The sequence below is a fragment of the Chelon labrosus genome, assembly GCF_963514085.1.
Source record: "Chelon labrosus genome assembly, chromosome: 17".
Lineage (NCBI taxonomy): Eukaryota > Metazoa > Chordata > Actinopteri > Mugiliformes > Mugilidae > Chelon > Chelon labrosus.
Genome location: NC_140350.1, coordinates 12,732,845 through 12,754,258, shown reverse-complemented (window position 1 = coordinate 12,754,258; position 21,414 = coordinate 12,732,845). Strand labels below are relative to the sequence as shown.

The 21,414-nt window shown below is 40.9% G+C and overlaps 1 protein-coding gene across 1 annotated transcript in view; it reads right to left on the bottom strand.

Annotated features, from left to right (window-relative positions):
• Positions 1-21,414, bottom strand: part of cadm2a (cell adhesion molecule 2a) — a 205,005-nt gene that overhangs the window by 11,336 nt on the left and 172,255 nt on the right. Inside the window, exons 5-8 of the mRNA XM_084564606.1 lie at positions 15,809-15,970; positions 15,271-15,361; positions 14,999-15,177; positions 11,494-11,607 (exon numbers count right to left, since the gene is read on the bottom strand). Of these exons, the coding sequence (XP_084420732.1) occupies positions 11,494-11,607; positions 14,999-15,177; positions 15,271-15,361; positions 15,809-15,970 (546 nt within the window). The remainder of the gene's footprint in view (positions 1-11,493; positions 11,608-14,998; positions 15,178-15,270; positions 15,362-15,808; positions 15,971-21,414) is intronic.

Here is a 21,414-nt window from a genome sequence, read left to right as displayed (position 1 = left end):
CTTTGTTTGGTCAGAATCACGTGGCATGAGCATAAGAATAAATAAAGTGAAACATATTTCTTAAACAAATACGATGTCTTAGAGCAGTAAAGCTTTACTAAAAGTTCCAGCTGAGTATATATTCCCTTACACCCACAGCTGACGAATATGTATCTAAGCTAGTTCGCGCTTGCTCCGACAGGGCTACTATATGTTTACCGAATCAACAGACAACACCAGGCGAAAAGCTCTGCGTGCAGCTGAGGTGCCGGAGAACGCTTAAATGGGCAGTTTACTGTGTGTCAAATATGTGTCCTTATCTCATTCCTCAAACACCGCTCACCGCCTGAAGAACGTCGCAGGAGATGTTTGTGTAAAGTACTGTAACAGCCTCTCTGCACTGTCTTTCATCTGACGGCGTCCTCTCTTCTAAGAGCCTCAGCTAATCAGACACAGCGTACTCTAATTCACTGCATCAGCATGCCACTCAAACGCCCTTTCCATACTGCTGCTCAACATGCATATCCGTCTTTCTCGCTCCCCTTTAGGTTAAGATGTGCTCATGTTAATAAATCATCCGCTACAGGGACATTGCATGACTCTGGATTACGCCTTTTCCTTTCTCTGCTTTAAATGGAACTCTTAAGAAGCAATGGTTTTAGTTCAGATCAACAAAGAAGCAGAAGCTAGCTAATGCAGGGGCTTTTAAAGCTGCGGTGTCTTTGTGTCAGTGATGTGGGTCAGGCGGTCTTGAGTGTGTCTGATATCCTTGAACAGAAAATATTAATGTTTGATAAGAGAAATCTAATATCTAACACTTCATTTACTGGGAAACTATTAAAGAGCCTTGTTTCTCTGTCGATGTGTAATTTCCAGGTGTAAGCTTACTGGTATATGCCACAAAAATTGTACACACTGCACCTTTAAAACTTCCGTTTTTTATATATATTTAAATGTGTTACTTTAATTTTCAGCAACTCCTACACAGAGATACGCATCAAATCTGTATTTCACGATGGTGAAGTCTTGGAAAATCAACAACAAATGTTACTGACAGCTGTTCTGTGTGATTGCAGAGAAATTGACAGAAGCGCTATCAGTGGCCATCGGTGTGAGCACATATCAGAGAAAAACTAGATGAAAAACTGGAGTATGCAGAAGCTATAAGCTCTGGACAAAGTGAACCATATTTCCCGCAGACGTACCCTACAGGCAACACTCAACATTTGCAAAACAAAAAACATTTGCAAAACAAAAAACAAACTGTAGATGGGGATGCATGCTTATTAGTACCTTAGCCCCTTGTGGGATGCTAAACAAGTCGAAATTTGCGCAGGCAGGGTGGGTATTTTAATGGCTTGTGCTTTTTGGATTTTTTGGTAAGTGCTGATTGTTTTACAGCCGCCATCAAACTGAGCTGTGGGAAGTAGAGACAGCTGTCTCTCTCTCCTACAGGTAGCAGCACAGGGGGGCAAAACAGCCATTAATAATGACAGCTGTTACAGCTGAGGTAAAGCAGCGTGTTGTTAAACTGTGTGGTTACATACAGTTTTTCAACAACATATTCCTAACTCAAGTGTTTATTCAAGGAACATTTCAAATCTGCGGTTTACGCTGCCCCACAGTCTTGGTGCAGTGTGGTGTGACATCCCAAAGCCACTGTGCAGTAGTCAGTTTAAATGTAGGGAGCTGCATGTATTCTGAGTGCCTCTGGCTAACATTATACTGTAACACATGCCAAATGCTATGGCAAGCATTGACCATTTTATAACTACAGTGTGAAATATGTGTCTCCCTTTTCGAAAAGATTTAGATATGACTTTAATCTAGAGTCCCTCAACAGTCAGATCAGTGGTAATCCCTGCTGTCATCACACCTCGTTGCTTTCATTTTTAGACTTGAACTTTTGAATATCAAGTTTCTTTCTTCTGGAAAATTAAAAAAAAACATTTCTTGAATGTTCCTTTGCTTCTACTTCATTCTTCCTCACATCAGTTCCTGAAGTTGAGTTCATAGAACCATAGTTTCATCCGTAACTATCCTTTCACTATACTCATAGTTGCTGTAACCTTCTCTTCCTCTGTCAATTCGGGTGCTCCCTTTTCAGCTCTAGCAAACCAGTCAATGCTGGTACTGTTGCTACCTTTTAGGCGGTTGAGACGTCTGTGTTAAGTTGACGCAGAGGCTACGCCAACAACAAAGACGCTTATGCAGACCCCAGCCCCTTAGATGATGTGTACCTCCCCAGAAATGTAACTACGTGCTGTGGCTGTGATTGGTCTGCTTTGTAGTAGTGTATTTCTGCTTTAGTATTTCCGGTTGCTTCTCCATCTCCGCAATTTTCAAATTGATTGTTTTGGATCAATAAAGAATCGGTAAAGTTAACTGAGGAAGTTTGGAAATACAGACATTTGTGTGACTCGTGTTTGGCGAAATTTCTGTGAAATTTGGCCGAAAGTTTCAGTCGCCATTGTTGAAAGTGAAGTAGGAAGTAGAAACAAAAATCAGCCCACCTGGCAAAAAAGACACAGCACTGACTAGCGTTTGGGTGGTGTTGTTACAAAGTGAGCCAGACTGACGAACGCACAAGTATAAATGGCTGGCACCGGCATAGGCTACGTGCGTAGGCTACTTCGTCTATGTCCCACAGAGGTATTAACTCCACTTTAGTGCTAGGGCAGGAATACTACCATAGCCACCTCACTAGAAATACTGAGATTTACCTGGTGCTGGTTACCTTAATTGGAATTGTGTGAACTTGTTTGAGAAGTGTTCAAATGTACCAGTGTTTCTGTGTCAGTTTAGTTAGGACACAATGAGCTTTTTCTATAAGACAACTGTAAGACAACTGTAAAACACAGAACATTACGTCATCAATGTGAAGCATTAAGAAATACCCGTTGCTCTGCATTAATTCCTCAGCAGTGATGGTAAGTTAAGTTACAGACAGAACAGAAAGAGCAAACACAAACAGAGAGAACGTAAAGGAGGGAACAGTCGTGAAAAGCGCCTGCAGACTTGTTCAATGAATCAATTATGCTTAACTTTTTTTGGCTGAGGCTGGAAATTTACCAATCTGCATCGTACGCTGGTCGTACTGCCAAGATGAAAGAGTCCCCAGAGACTGCAGCAGAGGGACGGAAGACACACGTGTGTTCACTACTGAATACATTCACCCAAACAAGTGTCAGAATCAGAAAGACAGCAAGGAGGAAACATTACAGAGACCCGTGTCTGTGTGTGTCCTTGCACGTTATCGCTTGCTGGGTCAGAGTGGATTAATTAGATTCTGAAAACAAATTACTTCGGCTAATCATTCAATAGAGCCCACATGTGGACACTGTCTTGAATATTCACCCACCTCCTCTTTTTCTTCTCCGAATGAAACGAAATTGTGGTCAGCAGGGTAACAACGTGAAGTTATAAGCAAAGCGAGATAATTAATCACACGAATTAATTACGTCACATGGAAAAATCCATTTGTTAAAGCAGCGCTACATTTAGCAAAATCCATAACCTCTTCAAAGCCACGATAAAATACGACAAAAGGGAGAAGCAGGAAGATATCATCCACGTTACGCTTGTGGTAACTTAATCATGGCTGCATTGCTGCTGCTTGTAAGATAGTTTCTGTCATAAACTACATCGTGCTGCTGGAATAACCACATAGTGGAAATCACCTACACTAAAAAAGAGCAGCACAAATAGAAGCCAAAAAAAAAGGATGAATTTGAGGGAAGTCACCACAAGCCCGCCAATCTCTTGGGGGAGATGAAGATAGAAAAAATAAAGGACCAAATCATACTTGTCATGTCAACGGACAGCTTTGTGTGTGTGCGAATGCATGAGGCTGCTTCTTCAAGATTGCTCAACGGGTCGTCTTCCTTTGAGATTTAATGAAAAGAAGGGCTATTACATGTAATTCATAACACTAGCCCCAGGATCTAATGATTTTTTTTCTTTTTCTGTTCTACATTTTATTCCAAATTGTTGCTATAATTCTTCCACAAAGCAAGTTAATGTGACAGGTCATCAATAAGCTCGCCCGGCAATAAGTGGAAAGACCTTTGCATTATGTTTTAATTTCTCCTGTGCTTCTCAGCTTTACGGGATAAAAGGGGGGAGGAAGCAGAAAGAAAAAGTGAGAGAAGATGGTCGACAGTGTTGCACATTTAACCGTTTCACCACCCCGGGGATGACGCAACTTGAACCTAGGTTTTCTGAGTTAAACGCGGCAACCAGCCAGCTGCCAGGCATGCTTGCCCTCAAGAAAATATGTGTTTTGCTCATCACAGAGTCTAACCCGTTCCCTTCATTTTTAAAAAATGAGCTCAACAGAAATTGAATAAAGCAGTTGCAAATCCCCCAAGGAGTGAAAATTGTCCCTTTTGTTAGTGAACATTCACAAAAGGTTTGTCCTCAGTCTGAGGCCCCAAGAAAAGGTGAATGTGGGGTTAAAGAGGGAGAAAACGCTTCCTTTTCACTTCAATGTAACATCATTAAAGATTATTGTATAGTATCTTGTATGGATTTTTTATTTTTATTATATAGTTTTTCCTGATTTCTTCTGTTGTGGGATTTCAAGGGTAGAGTTCTAAATGGATGTCCAGATAATTCCATCTTTTACGTGACGCGGTCATGTCTGCTTTGATCGTTTTTTTGTCCCTTTCTGATAAACAGAGCTGAAAAACCTTCTCACCAAAAACAAAAAAAAGCTAAATACATGCAAACTTTTGTCACGCGTGCGAATCTCTCAAAATATTACAAAACAAAACTTATTAAGAGGATGGCTTATCTCCGGCGTTGATTCTTAACAGTAAGACGGTTAATCACAGACATATAAATCAAGTATTTTGGATTAAAAATTCAGTTTTATCCTCTTGGAAAACGAAATTAGTCTGAAAGAATATTTTACATTGCTAATTAATATGTCTACTTCCTCTACTTGCTCTGATTACATTACCTCGGGGGATCTTAACCACTGCTAATTTTATTTATTTCATTCCAGTGTATTACTATTTGTATGCAGCGTTTTGGCCAGCATTCACTTGAAAAAGGGAAAAAAGCTTAAAGGCTAATCCCAACTTTTGAACCCTAACCAATCCCCTGCCTCTCCTCTTGAATTCTTCTCAAGTATGTGTTCACTACTATCAGCTCAAGGAGGAGAGGGAAGAACCCTTTGTATTTAGCATTGGAGTACTACCTACAAAAACATACTGGTCATAGATTCCACCAACAATTAAAATACCAGGTTCAATCTTGAGAAATGGATTTCAGAAAACAATATCTTCCAAACTATGGCACACTTTGATTAAGTAGCTCAAGGTTCTTGGTGCATTTCTTTACTTTTATCTTTATCTCCTCTTGGGGAACAACTACTGGACCTAAGAAAAGAGAAGTTTCACTCTGCAAGTACGTAGACGGGTATTATTTTAGTTCCTCTGTCTTCTCTGCAGGCAGAGACACTAGGCATGAATAATTGCTGTCCTCTCAGCAGTGGACCACCCCCCCTCCCCTTTTTTTTTTTCCCTGCTGCAATATTAGACTACTGGGTCTGGGCTTGGCCACACAAATGCTGATCATGAGAAGTGAATAGTAAATATTTTAAACACGATGGAACCCCTTGTGCACGATTCAACCTTTCAGCTCTGCAAGGTCAAAGCTAATTTGCAAGCCATGGAAAAGCATTTGGCAAATTTGAGAGAACTCAGCGGTGGTGGGGGAGATAATGTATGTGTGTGTGTGTGTGTGTGTGCGCTCATGGAAGGGAAGGTTTGATGACATTACATAGACCTCTGATACTTAGCGAAAGAGTTATTATAGCCATTAAGGCCGGCTGGGCTATTGAAGCAGGGTGAGTGTTGGGCATACCTGCCAGCACTTCATTTATAAAGTGAATCACAGACTGCAGTTATGCATCAGTCCTGCCATTACCCAATAACAAATGAAAAACAGAGGAATCTCCTACATTCCTGTAGACTGGCTACACTCCAAGAAGGTCAACAAGGGCAAAAATTAAAGGAATGGGTTACTGTCAAATTTACATTCCCCATTAGAACCAGTGAGTCTACAACATTAAATATTTATTCACTAATATTCCTGCAAGGATGAATAAATGCTCCCATTAAACGGCACATGATTATATTGGCCACTAATACTCCCTGTCACTGTGTCAGCAAAATTAGACATAAAAAAGCTATTACAGTGATAAAATAACTTCACATTTCATATCTTACAAACACATTTTTGTAAATACTGGGTGTTAAATCCTTTAACTGCTGAAATGAAAACTCATTGCTGTGCAGAAAGGAGAAGTGCTGGCAGTTGTTTTTCAGCTCTGCAGGCAATTTACTCCTGTCATGCAAATACTGTTTCTGTCTTTTTTTAGACCGTCTTTTTGGGATGATACCATGTTGGTGAATTAAACGGTATTTTTGTCATAGCAGTGACAAAGCTGGTGCACCTTGGCTTATTTTGCAAAGCCACTTCCTTATATATATTTCACTAATTATTGACCAGATTTTAATATTATATTAATATTTTACATCATTACAGTATTTTCATTTTATTAATATACATTTATTTAAATTCATATTTAATACAGGATTCATTTTACACCCACTTTAATAAAATCCAAATTTGCAGTCCATGAAACTGACAAGTCGTCCGGCAGCATCACTGTGCTTTGCCATTGGCCAATGGTCGTCATGGCAGCAAACAGGACTTGTTCTCTTGACACTAATACAAAAAATCACAACTTGAGTTTTAATTCTGAAGTGTAAACTTGTGCAATGGTCAAAAGAAAAATCAGCACTCAGAAGCAAAAAAACTCTTTGGAGCTGCCTCAGTGGATGGAACAAGCAATTGAACTATTGATGCCTAAAACATTATTTAGAAAATTCTTAACCGCTTTGATAGAATGATAGCAAAAACAAGAAATACATTTCTTTAAAAAAAAATATATCGTTACTGACTGATTGATTTTCTTTTTATTTATATTTTAGCCAAACAATTTACATTTGAAATGCTGTCGGAATACAGTAGAGCGGGTTATCCACGAATCAGAGGGTTAGCAGTGCTTGTGTGAGCGAATGGGTAGACGTGTCTGTGACTGCAAAGCGCTTTGAGTACCAATAGGTAGAAAGGCACTATAAAAACAAGATCATTTACCGTTAGAATCTGGCGCCTGTGGTGCAGGCTATCAGTCCCGGCAGCTATGTTACATATAGTTATTGGGGATTTATGAAAAAATACCCTTCTGCAGCCTACAGGCGATTACAGAAGTGGTGGAGGGGCTAAAAGAGTAGACTGCAATGCAGGAGAGTGAGCTGTATGTGTATGTGGCGCGAGTTGACTTCCTGAACTCGCTTGCGGGTGTCGCTCCGCGTCCATGATGGAACTAAAATTTTCAGTTAAGATACATTGCTCACAGTCAGGCAGAAACAGGTTCGGGGATGGGACTCGAAGGACGGTTCCAAGTGAGAAGCGGTTCCAAATTGTCAGATCTGATGGAATCGCACGTCTCCGACTTTACTGAGTTGGTTTAGCAATGCTGAGATGGAAACAGAAAAAGAATTCAAAGCGGCCTCATTTTATATATATATATATAAAAAAAAAAATGCTAGTTGTAAATTACGTGTAAAATGATCATTTCAAGTTAAGGTGGAAACACCACTACTATGTACCGAAACATTTTCAGAAGCTGAAATTCCAGGAACTCTTTGTATTTGACACAGTGCTACATGAGAACCACTGTTTCCCAGCTGAGCAGCACGTCAGTTTTCAAGGGTATGAACAGTATGTAATATATTTCAGAGCATTACTGTCACGTATGCAGGATTAGCAGATTTTTTATTTACCTCAGAAAATCGAAATGAAATGTAATCGGGCTACGGCTGGATTAACTTGATCATTAGCTCCATTAGCCATGCAGAAAACTTATCAGGAATGAATAAAAAGGAAGAATGAACCAACAAGCATAATCAAGAACAGCACTGGTACTCTTCTGAATAAAATCTTATCAAAATCCATCTGCAGTGTTCAGAAAAGACACCGATCCATTACTTGAAACTGTTGTACTCTGACATGGAGGATGGAAAGTATCACCTAAGACTGCAAATAGCGATGGCTGCCATAACAGCAGGAGTTATGATGTGTTGCATTGTACTTGTATTGCTATGAACACACAAAGCAACGCTATGTTTCTGCCAAGGTTTGAACAGATTTTCACATTTATGTTTTTTTTATTATTCTTTTTCTCTTTTCACAGTGTTTTGGAGTGGGCTTGGCTCAGCTGGGATGTAGGTTCAATCATCCATTAAACTGTGCATGCGGAGTCCCTGCTGGGATAATAGTCACAACTGTCTTTGTATATACTGTATATGTATATATAGATAGATTTATTTTCTTTTTATACTGATAATCTCTTCTTTTTTTGGTGGAAAAATCCCATGTGCTGATGAAGAGTAAGAAAGGCAAGATGCGAGACCAGCCATAGAGAGATGGCAGAACAGAGACAGGCCCACCTGAAAGAGCTCATCATGTATATAATATGCTAATATTCTGCATACAGGCTGTAGTTCCTCTGCACGAGATGACTAGTTTATTAAAAAGACAAAACGTCATGGGGCTGGTACAGCTCCACAGTTGTTTGCTTTCATCCATAGCCTGTGAAAAGACCCGGTAATAAATCAAGTAGACACATGAAAACAGATAGTGTAGTATCCTGTGACTGGGGGACGCAGCGAACGAGTCTGATATTTAGATTCCCCCGAAGATACGCGAAGGAACTCAGCTCCTCCTGTGTCTCTGCGCTACACGAAACAGACATCAGAGAAGAACTGAGGCGCACTGATGAGGAATATCCAACGCCGTGTGGAAGCCTGTTATCTAACGGGGTCTTCAGAGAGATGTGAGGGCAGGAGAGAAGAAGCGGAGGGGAGAGGGGAAAGTGAAACAAAAGCGAAGAGGGAAAGCAAAGCAGAGGGAAGGTAATAGGGGAGTTAAGACTACTGAAGAACTTTAAAGATGGTGAATTACAGAAAGCAACGGTGACGGGAGGAAATTATTTGTAGATGGGCACTCTGGAGCATCGTGGAGTTGAGAAGAATGATAGAGGTGGAAAAAGAGCAGAGACAAGATAGAAGGAAGTCTCTGCGACGTCTATGCGGTGAGAGAACAGAAAGTTAAATGAAAAGGACTGAAGCTGCTCTGGAGACCAACACAGAAGAAATGAATTCAGGACAAGGATCAAGTGTCTGCCTCATATTAATAGTTTATATTCATATTGATCTGTTAGAAGTTCCACCGCTTATTATTCGTTTCATGAGAAAACAGCGTTCGATTATAAATTTTCATCTCGAAAAACAACGTCACAAACCCGCAACTTTAGAAACCGTGATCAAGATGATGCACGAGTGCGCGAGTTCTTTTGCATACAGCCTATCGCAGCACATTACTTTTAAATTGACATGTCATTCAAAAAAAAAAAAAAACAACACTTTGACTGACATATCACTCCACTGTAGCAGACATGGCGCTATGTCAGCAATACTGTCGGAGTCTTGCAGCATGCAAAGGGACATACTCGGCACACAAACTGCAATTGAAGCAAAAGATGATAATTTAAGCTTTTTCCAAAGTTGTGTGTTTAAGTTATAGAAGGGCTTCTTTTTTTTAGGTAAGTAGCTGGGATATTTCATCACTTTCTGTCCAGCTGCAAAGACTCCATTCACTCTGGATTATGAAGGTAAAACATAAAATAGATGATCTGAATAACATAATGAGTGTCTTCAGAATGAATTACACAGATGTCCCTTGGAGTTGCAGCTGCTCTAGCTAATAGGCAAACACAGTTACACAATCCCAAGGGTTTCTGATATCCCTTCCTTCTATCTGCCATTTATCTGGGTCCCAGACATGCCAGAAGACGCTTTTCTCCAGCCATGTCCTCCAGCTCCTCCTGGAGGATCCTGGTGCTTTCACGGGCCAGGTGGGAAATGTAATCCCTCCAGTCTGTTCTGGGTCTGCCTCAGGTTCTCCTTCCAGTTGGTTATGCCAGAGAGCTTCCAAAAAGAGGCATCCAGTAGGGACTTGGTCAGAAGCCTAAAACAACTCGACTAGCTCCTTTAAATGCAGAGCCAGTTCGGCTGGACATGCTGGAAGACCTCAGAGGCTCAGACGCATTTAAATGCAAACAAACACTCTGAAAAAGGGGGATGATCTCAGCCATTTGACTACACAAAACTAGTGGCCACGAGGATGGTTGGGGAAGAGAGAGACGGGTAAATACAAGGCGGCATGTAACAGAATCCCAAGGTCACCAAAATGTTTTGAACTCAATCGAATGGAACAGTTGAAGAAAATTGTGCCGTCTAGTTCACCCCCGACACCGCGCTCAGATTATTGTTGGCTGCCGTCATTCTGACTTTACAGGACTTGACTACTCATAACAACGGCCCAGGCGCATTTATTCCCATGGTTAAGTTCACCTCTGTTCACGAATGGCTGGGCTGCACAAAATCCCAGGAACCCTGCGGTGTACTTGCTAGAGAAAAGAGCTGGCACACTTTTTTAACAACAGGGACAAAATCATCGTCAATGGCACAAACTTTTACTGTGAAGGAAGACATGTGCATCAAGATGTCCCAAATATGGTGAGACATTATAAGATTTTTGATGTCCAGAATGTTATTTAGGTGATATTAGTGTCACAGGACAAAGACGTAAAATTGGTTCAGATGGCGTACTTTAAAAAGTTTAAATCAATAAACTTAACTCTGTGCTTGTCAGGAACCTCTGCGGGAATGAGTCAAGCTTCAAATTTGACATAACTGCAGAGCCCAGCATTTCTATTACAGCCTCATTTCAGACGTCATTCTCGATATTTTATAGTATATTGCTTATATAAAGCCAACAGACCAACAGACTCTTGTGCTCAAAAGCAGTAAAATGTCAGTTTTGTGACTTTTTAAATTCTAAATTCTCTGAGATTTAACTCGGCATTAGGAGTCATGATGAGACATCTCCAGTGGCCAGACATTTTCAGTTGGACATGACATTTGCTTCTTTGAGGTTTCGGGGCACAGAAGTACTGAAGTCTTTGAAATGCCAAGGGGGCAGCGGACGGATTATTTGAAGAGCTAGGATATTTTTTGAATACTGTGACATGGAGTGTCAGACAAAGAGAATATGAATAACGGCCTTCATGAAAAAAAAAAAAAATGTACGTCACAAAAAAGAGTTTGTTTACCCTCCCGCGTGGGTAAAACAAATTAAAAAGGTGGACAAGAGTATCAGGCAAAAGTTTTGTGTCCAGGCTAGTTTAGCTGTCCTATATTTGATATGTTTCCAGCTCTCAGAGTCTCCACGTCTCCAAATGAGACAGGAGCACTGGCGCTTGAGGCAGTAAAAGCAGCTGATAGAGAGGAGTAAAAAGACAGAGGAGGCATGAAAGCGAGAGGAATAAAGTAGCATGCTGAGGGGGTTGTGGAGATGCGTGGGGTGGTACTGTACCTCCGTCGCCAGTGATTGTGGGGTCTGAGGCGTGGGCGCCTAATAGATCAGTAGGTTCTTGAGGGATGGGATGTAGGGGGGGAGTGGTGGATGGAGGCAGGGTGGTGGGGACGTCTGGTGGAGGGGACATACACAAAATACACAATACTGTACACAGAAACAATAAAACAACAAAATGACCAACTGACCAATTTAAGAGACACCAGCTCGGCATGACAGCTGTCCTTGCTTTTCTGGTATCCATTTTTGAATTACCGTACGCAAATTATTTTGAATAATACACAAAGGCAGAATGCACCTGCTGGTTGACCACTGGCTTTAGTCTTTCCATTCAAGTGCAGATTTTGGCCAAGGTTGGCTTCAGTCGCTGCTAGTTCTTTGATGACCCAAAGGCAAAGTGAATAATGTGCTGCATCTACATCATGTCATCATGTCAGGCTCTACATTTTATTTGTCATTATAATTTAAAATGTCTGCCTTTGAATGTGACGGCCATATTTGCAGAAAGATAACAGAATTAGCCTTGGTTCTGCTGTTGTCGGCTGCCTCCTCTAAAGACAGATCCGACAGCTGGATTTGGAACTTTGCCATGTTTGCAAGGGTGATTTCAGAAAAGTATTCAACCCATCATTATTTCCCCTCTCACTACAGGGTAATGGAAAAAGTGTTTCATGTAAGGGAGTGTTTCTATCTGTCACATGTTGAAGCAACCGACATGAATGTGACTGAAGCGCTGTGTGACAAAGTTAATGAGGTTACACTACCACCTTGGCTTTTATGTTTATGTCACTCTGCATTTTACGGTGAGCTAGAGGCTCTTAATTGGCCGTGGTAGTCTTTCCCATGGCCAACTGTCCTCTGTGTCTTGGTGACATTTAAGCTTTAGCGTGACTCACTACGCAGCTAACTGCATGTCTTCGGGAAAGAGGGACGAGCGAAAAAAACGTCTCCTTGTTGGAGGGGAACCATTAAAAAGGTATTTTCCGAGAATTATGGAGGCAGTTGTGAAAGGCTAAAAGGTGTGCTAATCGCTAATGAACGGTAGGAACAGACTGGGTGCCATTTTAAGGGAACAAGTAATGAATCTGAATGGGACTCTTTGACCCTCCTGTAACCATTTGCCTTTTCTGTGGCATCGTATTTGTCAGTTTAATAGCATCACTGTCATTACGCGCATCGGTTATTCTTGCTGTTGGCTTCATTTGGCATTTGAAGGAATTGTTAGGTGAATGTACGTACCTCAGCATGGGTGAGAGGCACGCCACTTAAACCAGAGCTGCAGCAATTAGTCATAAAGGTTGAAACAAAATGAGCTGCCAGCTATTTCAACGATTGATTGATCGCGTAATTAATTATTTCTAATGACATCACCTTGTGCTCTAGGACTATGATCTGTTTTTGTATAGATCAAATGTTTGGCTGATTGATAAAGAATGGGTGGTCCAACTCAATATGTTTTTTTTTTTTTTTTTTCCTAATTTAACAGACATAGAGATCGGATTCAGATATAAGGAGGCACTGATTCACTGCTTACCTGCATGTGTATTCTGTTTATGAACTTCTCAACCTGTCTTTTTAAAGGGGAACTACTGTTTTTTACAACCTGGACCTTATTTCTGGCATAAGATCGTTGAGGTCTGCGTATATCCATATAGTGGGAGGGCACCGAAACGTGGTTTGTCCACAACCTCAGAATCGGAAAAATATTCAGCCATGTTGCAAAAAACTAGCAGTAGCAAATTACAGGTAAACAAGCTGACCGTCGCGGGTGCGCTTGGCGCTCATAGATGACATCATCCAGGTTAGAAGACATCATCCGGGGTCTGTAGGTCAATCTACAGACCCCGGATGATGATAACAGGTAACTCCGGACTCAACGGGGAATAGCACTAGCGTACGATAACAAAATATTGGTGAAATGAACGAGTTTTGCGGCAGATAATGCGTTATTTAGAGGCAGCGTTTCGGTGCCCCAGTCACTCCCATTATATGGATATACGCAGATCTCAGTATCTCCCAAACGACTACAAATTACACAAAAGTTATATGGGTGAGTAAACGATCGTATTTCATGCCAGAAATAAGATCCAGGTTGTAAAAAAACAGTAGTTCCCCTTTAAATTTAATAAAGCTTTAAAACAACATTTGAGTTTAAAGGTGAAAACTATCATAAATACTACATGGTATGCACGATTAACACTGATCCTGTTTTGTAGCTTTGAATCCATGGACGGATGTTTGTAAGAAATATCGATGTGATAAGTTAGATAAAATGCATGAAGTCAATCTTTGCAATTTGTATGAAATCAAAACCATAGTCAGACGAAAGTGTTACTGATCAGGAGAAGCAAATTTTGCGTTGTTCAATGTTCCTAAATGTACCCATTTTAATTTCACCAGCAAACATTTTTAAGTTTCAATTCATTAATATGCTGTTGGTTTGGAAGAGGACATTGTATTTCTATGACATTTGTAGTCTGATCATTTGTGCAAAGTAAAGTAATATATGTGCATTATTTCTTGATACACACATTAAGCGTACCCCTGTGTGGTGACATATATGTAAATATCTCTGTTTGCGTAGTATAAAGAATCCCATATCAGTATACTGGTCCACTACATTCGGTGTCTGCATGTGTCTCGCGACATTAATAAATAATAGATTTCAGTTGCATACAAGTGAGCGACTCATACAGTAGTTTTATCAAACAATAACAACTTGCAACTGATGGTTTTATAACCTCATGTTAAACTCACAAAACACTTTTCTGGGGCAATTAATTAATACAATATTTTATTGATCTTAAGGATATCCTCTTTTGCCTCCATGATTTTTTCACTGGCTGAAAACTGCTTGGCTTTTTGTCCATCATCACAAACTGTCAAAGCCAGCGCATTTCTATCTCTCTCTTGTCTCTTGGCATTATTACTTAATACCAAGAGACAAATGGCAGCAGAGAAACGGAAGAGAGGAAGAACTATCTGTTTTCCCTGACACCAAGTCCCTTTATCCTCCACCTCCTCTGGCGTTACTAGGAATTACTTATCCTTCCTGGTGATATTCCTGACAACGCAGCACTAAATTCTGCCTCCCTCACACATTTCCCTCCTGGGGAGTGCATGTATGTGTGTGTGTATGTGAGTGTGTGTGTGTGTGGGGAGGATCTGGGACGCTGGTTTATTTAAGGAAAGGCGTTGGTGGCATTTGTGTCACCTGAGGCCCATAGTCTCCGTGTGAGGGATGGTACCACTAATCACTCTTAGCGCTGATACGGTATGCAGATCAGGAGGTATTATAATCACGCTTTTTGCAATGGACTTTGGTGCTTGTGACGTTTATACTGTCTACTATGTACATGGAGCATTTTTGGATTCCAAGGTGTCGCCTTGCAACCCCTCGTCTGTCAGTGGTGTCACATTAGTAACTGATGTAAATTTCTTTAACTTTTGGACATCGTTACATGGAACGCATTTACCCACATATCAGCCTCCCCTCTGAACTCACCATAGACGTAGAGTACATATTCTGCACTGCTGGTCCCTAGGTGGTTGCTAGCTTCACAGCGGTAGGTGCCATTGTCTGTCTTGTTGAGTGAAGTAAAGGTGAGCTCCCTCCCCTCTACAATCATCCTGTCCAGGTCTGGAAGTTCACCTCCATCCTTTGTCCACAACACAGGATCTGGCCTGAGAGGTAAGAGTAGAGAAAGAAAGCAGGTTACATGCGTTGTACATGCCTGAGGTATTACATAAAAGGTTGATATGAACTAGTAGACTTACGAAGGGTTTCCCATGGATACACACTCCAGCTTTAAGTACTGGCCCTCCTGAGGGACTGCGAGGGAGTGGAAAATTTTCACATGAGGAGCATCTAGGACAGAGAGAGAGGGATCAAACAGAGGAATGATATTACGGACTACGTCACTATGGACAAAATTATCACTTTATTTTACAGTTATTTATACATTGTTAATATCCCGCAAATATAACAGGATGTTGAACTGTAGGACGTGTCGTTATAAGAATAGGTTATTCACAGTATGTCTGAGGGACTTAAATGATAAATTAGAGCATGTTCACCCAAACAAGCTTAGGAATAAAATACAAGTAAAAAGCAAAAAGATGAATCAGAGATTTTTTTTCACATTTAGAATAGCACATGTGGAAACACAACAGCAAATTTAATCATGGTATCTAACCAGATGCTGTGGCTGTAAAAGTGCTCTTTACCATCTACTGGTTACTTACTCTCCTTTGCATTTTGAATGTTTTACTGTATGTGTTTAAACATGTGCATGTACTTTGTGTGTGCACTCACAGTGGACCTCCAGCACCTCTGTGGCCTGCTGTGGCGTCTGTGTGAGTGCCACATGGTCCACTTTGCAGGTGTAGGCCACTCCATCGTCAGTTCTGTCCACGTGCAGCTGCAGAGAGCTCCGTACTGTAAATGTCTTCCCACTCGCATTCACCTCTTTGACACCTTTGGAAAGAGTCACGCACTGTCACTGATACGGCACATTTAACATGCAAAGCATACTGACCACACATGCACTGTGTGTGACGTCCCCTGTGAGCCCCAGTTTGGTTAAAACCTGCTTTACAGCCACCGCCAGAATACACCAGGATGATTTATCTATATTCTGTAGATAAGGGCTTGTCATGTAATGCAAGAAGCCCATAAGTGGAAAGTTTCTTTACACTGCTATCCTCAATATATCTGCCAAGTTCTGAAAAATACCTTGCAGGGATACTGAATATTTAATAAAGTCAGTGTTTGAGAGCAAAGATCACAGTCCCATATGTATGATTAGACTGACTTAAACTAACCTGACTTTAAAAACCCAAACAGTGAACACAAGATCAGTGGAATCAATACTTGTGAATAAAATAATAACATTACAAAGTCTTTACTTCATTTACTGATCTAGCCACAAGAGTTAGAATATAAAAAAAGCTACAGTCATAACTCTGGATGTTCAGTGCAGCGGCCTCCAGCTGGTTAACGCTTGTTTGGACAACAAGGGGTGTTCATATAAGGTGTTACACGAAATAATAAACAATCAAACAAATGAGCAGAGACGCAAAGAAATAAGACCGAACGCTAAGCTCTTACCAGGCATCCTGTGTTACTCTCTTACACAGCGAGATTTCAGCAAAAAACATAGTGAGCTGTAACCTTTCATCCTTTACATGAGGATATTTTTGGAGGCAGCAGTCTTTAGTTGATGTAAGGTCTCTTGGTTGCCCGTGTACCTCAGCACACATCTCTCTGGATGCTGCTATGGCGATTTCTGGTTACCCTGCTCACCTCTGGGTTGGGACTCTGTGAATGTAATATGTATATTTACACCGTACACCTTTGTGGCCACCTGATGCCTCCAGTTGTATCCCTACAAATGGATTTCACTGCCCCCGCACAAATTGTCTAAAACTCACTCAAAAATGTCATGCACTGACAGGATTCCCCTATACCTAGCAACTACTACCAGCCTCACTGAGACAAAAAAAAACCATCATAAGTGCCAGTCAGACATTTGGCAATAACTTAAATTAGACTTTGATCAGAGTATCATTATGCACTGTCTTCTTCGTCTGTACAATGTGTTCTCAGTGGTTTCCCAGCAACACCTGCCTTGTAATCTTGACCAAACAAATCTATGCCCATCAATCACTGCCAAACGGGTGGAAAACTCCTCCAACCCAGCTTCACAAAATGATCTACCTGATGTGTTATACTTTGGCACAGTCCTTGATCATATCATTCCCATTTTTGCTTAATTTCCCTCCCTAGCGATAGAGGATTTAGATAAGCCAAATCTTTGTCATGACCTGCCCGTGTGACACCATCCTTTGAACGCTACATTAGTGTCCTTGAAATCTTATTGGTTAGTGATAAATCATGCTAACTGAAATGAGAGGACCTTTTAACCGGAAAGTCACAGCATGGACTCCTGCACCACTGACTTTGTCCGTGACTGTCAAACTGTTTTTGAGCACGATGCCCTGCACAAGGTCAAGGAGACTGTGCACTATCCAGACGACCACAGTTTCACAGCCACACAGAATGCCAGTTCAGTAGTAGTCTGAGAACACCTTGCCGAGCTGTAATTACTTCTCACTTTTCTATAATTTGCTTGTATTTTTTTGCCCAGATAATTGAAGCTGAATAAAGAATAGACGGCTGGGAAACCTCAGAGTCCTCTATAGTGAGCCTACACAAATTCATTCCCGCAAGAACTGTGCCTGTGTTCAGGAAGAAGATAACATTTGACAGTGTTTTCCTTTCCACTGAGCCTCAGGCTGCAAACGAGACATAAATGTCCTCAAAAAGTCAGAGGCTGTTATGTATATATTATGTAATCCAAATCTCCATCCTCTTCCAGACCACACATTCACACCTAAGCCAGTAGTCTTGCACAGTTCCTCCGTCTGATAACCCAATTATCGAAATGTAACCACCTCCAAGTAGCTATTTTTAATACGTTCTTCTTCTCAATCAGATCTGTTCATCCAGTCTTCAGCCACTTCATCCAGGGGTGTTCAGGCTGCTCATATTATGCAAAAAGGAGGCATTTTAAATCATATCAGGCCAGTTTATCCCACTCAGATTTTATTCAAAAGAGAAAAGAGATCACTCCTCTACTGTATTCAGCTGTCCAGGCTTATCTCTGCATTCAGATGTTGCCCTGCTTTGTGTCCCTATTTTTTTTATACTTTATATATCATAAAAATTTCAAGCAAGTATCATGGCACTGCATGCAACGTCTCTCTCTCTCATGCCGGGCCGCCTTTGTTTGTCCTAAAGAGACTGTTTATGCTCCATATCCTTCCCTCCTCTGTGCTCAGCTGCTCCACATTCGAAGCATCCAGCTCCACTGTCTCCTCTCCCTCTCCACTCTGCCAATCAACTATTCTGCTCAGCCACTTCCCCCAACTGAGGCAATGAGCCCGCCTCCCCCAGAGATGAATGACTGACAGGTCTGCAGTGTTAGCAACATCCATCCAAACAACAAGAGGGACGGGAAATGGCTAGATTTCTTCACTCGGAAGAAACTGCGGGAGACAGAGAAGAGTGGAAAAGGGAGGAGGGCTGGAGGGAAAGGACATCTTACTTCTAACATGGAATGCTTAAACAGGGCAAAACTTTTTTCCTATTAGCCATGCCAGGTCATTATTCTCCTTGCCTTTTGTCCTTCTCGCTGCAGCTTTATAATCCTTCCACATACAGTGTTAAAAGTATCTCAAACTATCCTTGTTTCCTTTCCTCTCATGTAATATCTGCAGGTTATTGTTGAGGTCAGTTTGACTTATGCTTTAAAAGACAGGCATTTCCTTTCAAACGACACCATGAAATAAGCCATTTCAGGTTTCTGAAAACAGTACAAGAATGTAGCACTTACAAATGTGGAAAGGTACATAGTCTGTAGCCAGATGACTACATTTTCCTAACTTGTGCCAAATGTTCTGTTCAGACCTAGTATTAACATTGTGTCCTTGGTGAGCCAGCTCAAAGTAAGTTTTTTCACTCCTGACATTTTAAAGCATCTCCACATGCAGAGTATCAAGTGGCCACTTATGACTTGATCACAGCTCCACAGCTTCACTGAAAGAAAAAAAAAACATCTCAGGCAAAAGAGGTAAATAAAGGTCCTGGTCACTATATAGTTATTTAACTCCACATGGCTAATTTCCATACATCAGTATGATCACTTGGGAAAATTGACCTTTCGTTGGCCTTTGTCTGCTGACCACCAACCAGGAGGCTCAGGCCCTTCCTATGCCACTGCTATGTTAGACAAACCACAGTCATCCATGTCGATTGGCATAGATGAAATATTTGTCTTCTCACAAGTTTCAAAAACTCCACAGGTTTTCAATGCTGTTCTCTGGAAATAGATCCCTGCACTACTTTTGTTGGTTTGACCCAGCAACAGTAACATAGGAAGTCAGGACTTGATGAAGGAAATGAGCCATCTGGTTGGTGGGTAGCAGACCAACCAGAAAGCCAACAAAGGGTCAATCAGAAACAGAAACATACCATTATTTTTAATGTCGGAATGACACATATGTTTCTCCTAATCAATTACATTCATTAATACACAGGATTAGATGTTACAATCCCTTGTGCCAAGATCCCAGGCAAAACACATTTAGAGGCCCTGTCCAACTGAGAAACCCTACCAAACCTACGGCCGTGTGATATGACGATTAACCTACAATCTACATGAACTAAGTAAATGCTCCTGGCTTGTAGGTCCACAGAGCAGCAGAGGATAATTCAAACCTTGTGAAATATAAGCTAACCAAATGCTGCTGGCTTGTAATGGCCCGCTCAGCAGCTAACCAAACAAATCAGATCAGAAGACATCAGATACCTGGCCTAGTCAACAGCAGTATGCAGCATGTTATATTATGTATGAATCTGTTCTTGTTGAGATTTATAGCAGCATTTATAGCAACAAGGACAAAATATATCGCTGCTTATGAACAGAAAAACAGGCCCTTCAACTTTTCTGGCAATCATTCATAATAGCGTTCGTGTGTTTTATCTGAATGAATGAGGCAATGATCCACTTATGCGGAGGACGTCGATTGAGTGGGTGGTCCGTCAATGTGGCCAGCATGCACTGTGTGTTCATACTACTAAATTATGTGGTTCGAGTGATCTTATTATGTATGTGTCCTCAATGCATCCTGGATGTGTACACACCTGTATTTAAAGCTGAGCACTTGTTATTGGATCACTCCAGGATGCAGGTCAGAGAAACATTCAACCTGACACTGACTTATCTGCAGAATCAAATTAAATTCAAAGAGGTTGTGTAGGTTTGTTTTTACCTTGAAACTGTGTCTAGTTTTTCGAAATGTTTGTCTCTGCACAAGTTTGAAAGATTATTCTAACTTCCAATGTTTTCATTTTGAAAAAAAAAAAAAGACTCAGTGTCAGATCAAAACACTTTAATGACGTGTCTGAATAAACTGAATGAATCATCCTGAATTGTGCAGCCTGATTATGCTCATATGTGATACTGTTCAAGACCAGAATTTAAGTACCTCAATCAATGTGATAAACACTCAGAGATGCCCCTCTAGCAGCTAATCTTGTGTTTTGACTTTACTTAAACTCCACTATTTCTCACCAGAGGCTGATTTCTTTTCTAAGTTAGCTTATAATATTTCTGTCTTAGAGGTGCTTGATTGTAAATGCACTCCGCATTGAAACAACACCGTTGGAGAGATTGAGAAGCTCACTTCTACTGTGTATAATTTTGCTGTGTGACAAGTGTCTAGACGACTTTAGAATCTTTTCTCGTGGCATTTGAATGGACCCTGATTGCCTCTGTGTGAATCAGGATAAGAGCACTACACAAACTGACATGCTCGCACAAACTTCGAGTTCATTAATATCATTATTTGGTCCGAAGTCGCCGAGGATCCACTTTGAGAGCATAATAACGGTTGTCTAACAGTAAGAAAGACCTCATCGATAAAGTGCTTCAATCTGTGTGCGTTCCGTGAGTGCAGAAAAGTGTGTGCATGTGTTTTGGGTGAGAGCTGATATAATTGGTCTATAAATACAGTATCTTATCACATTTTAAGCGCGGCAGAAAGGAGCAGCTCACATTGAGCTGACATTAAAGCTCAGGCGTGTCAATCAACAAACTAATCTGTCTCATTTCACACGTACTGTATATGCATGTGTTCCTTCTCCTTCTGGCTTATATAAGCAAAGATGGTGAAAAAATTAAGTTTTGCCTGATACATAGTGTTAAATGTTTCTCTATATTATCTTTCATTTTACTTTAGAAAAAGCAGTGAGTCTTAAATGGGGACAAGTGTTTACATTTTAGCACAATCTACACAGTTTTGTGACCTGGGAAAACGTAGGAAACATTTACACCATCCTGCCAAATTCACCTGTGG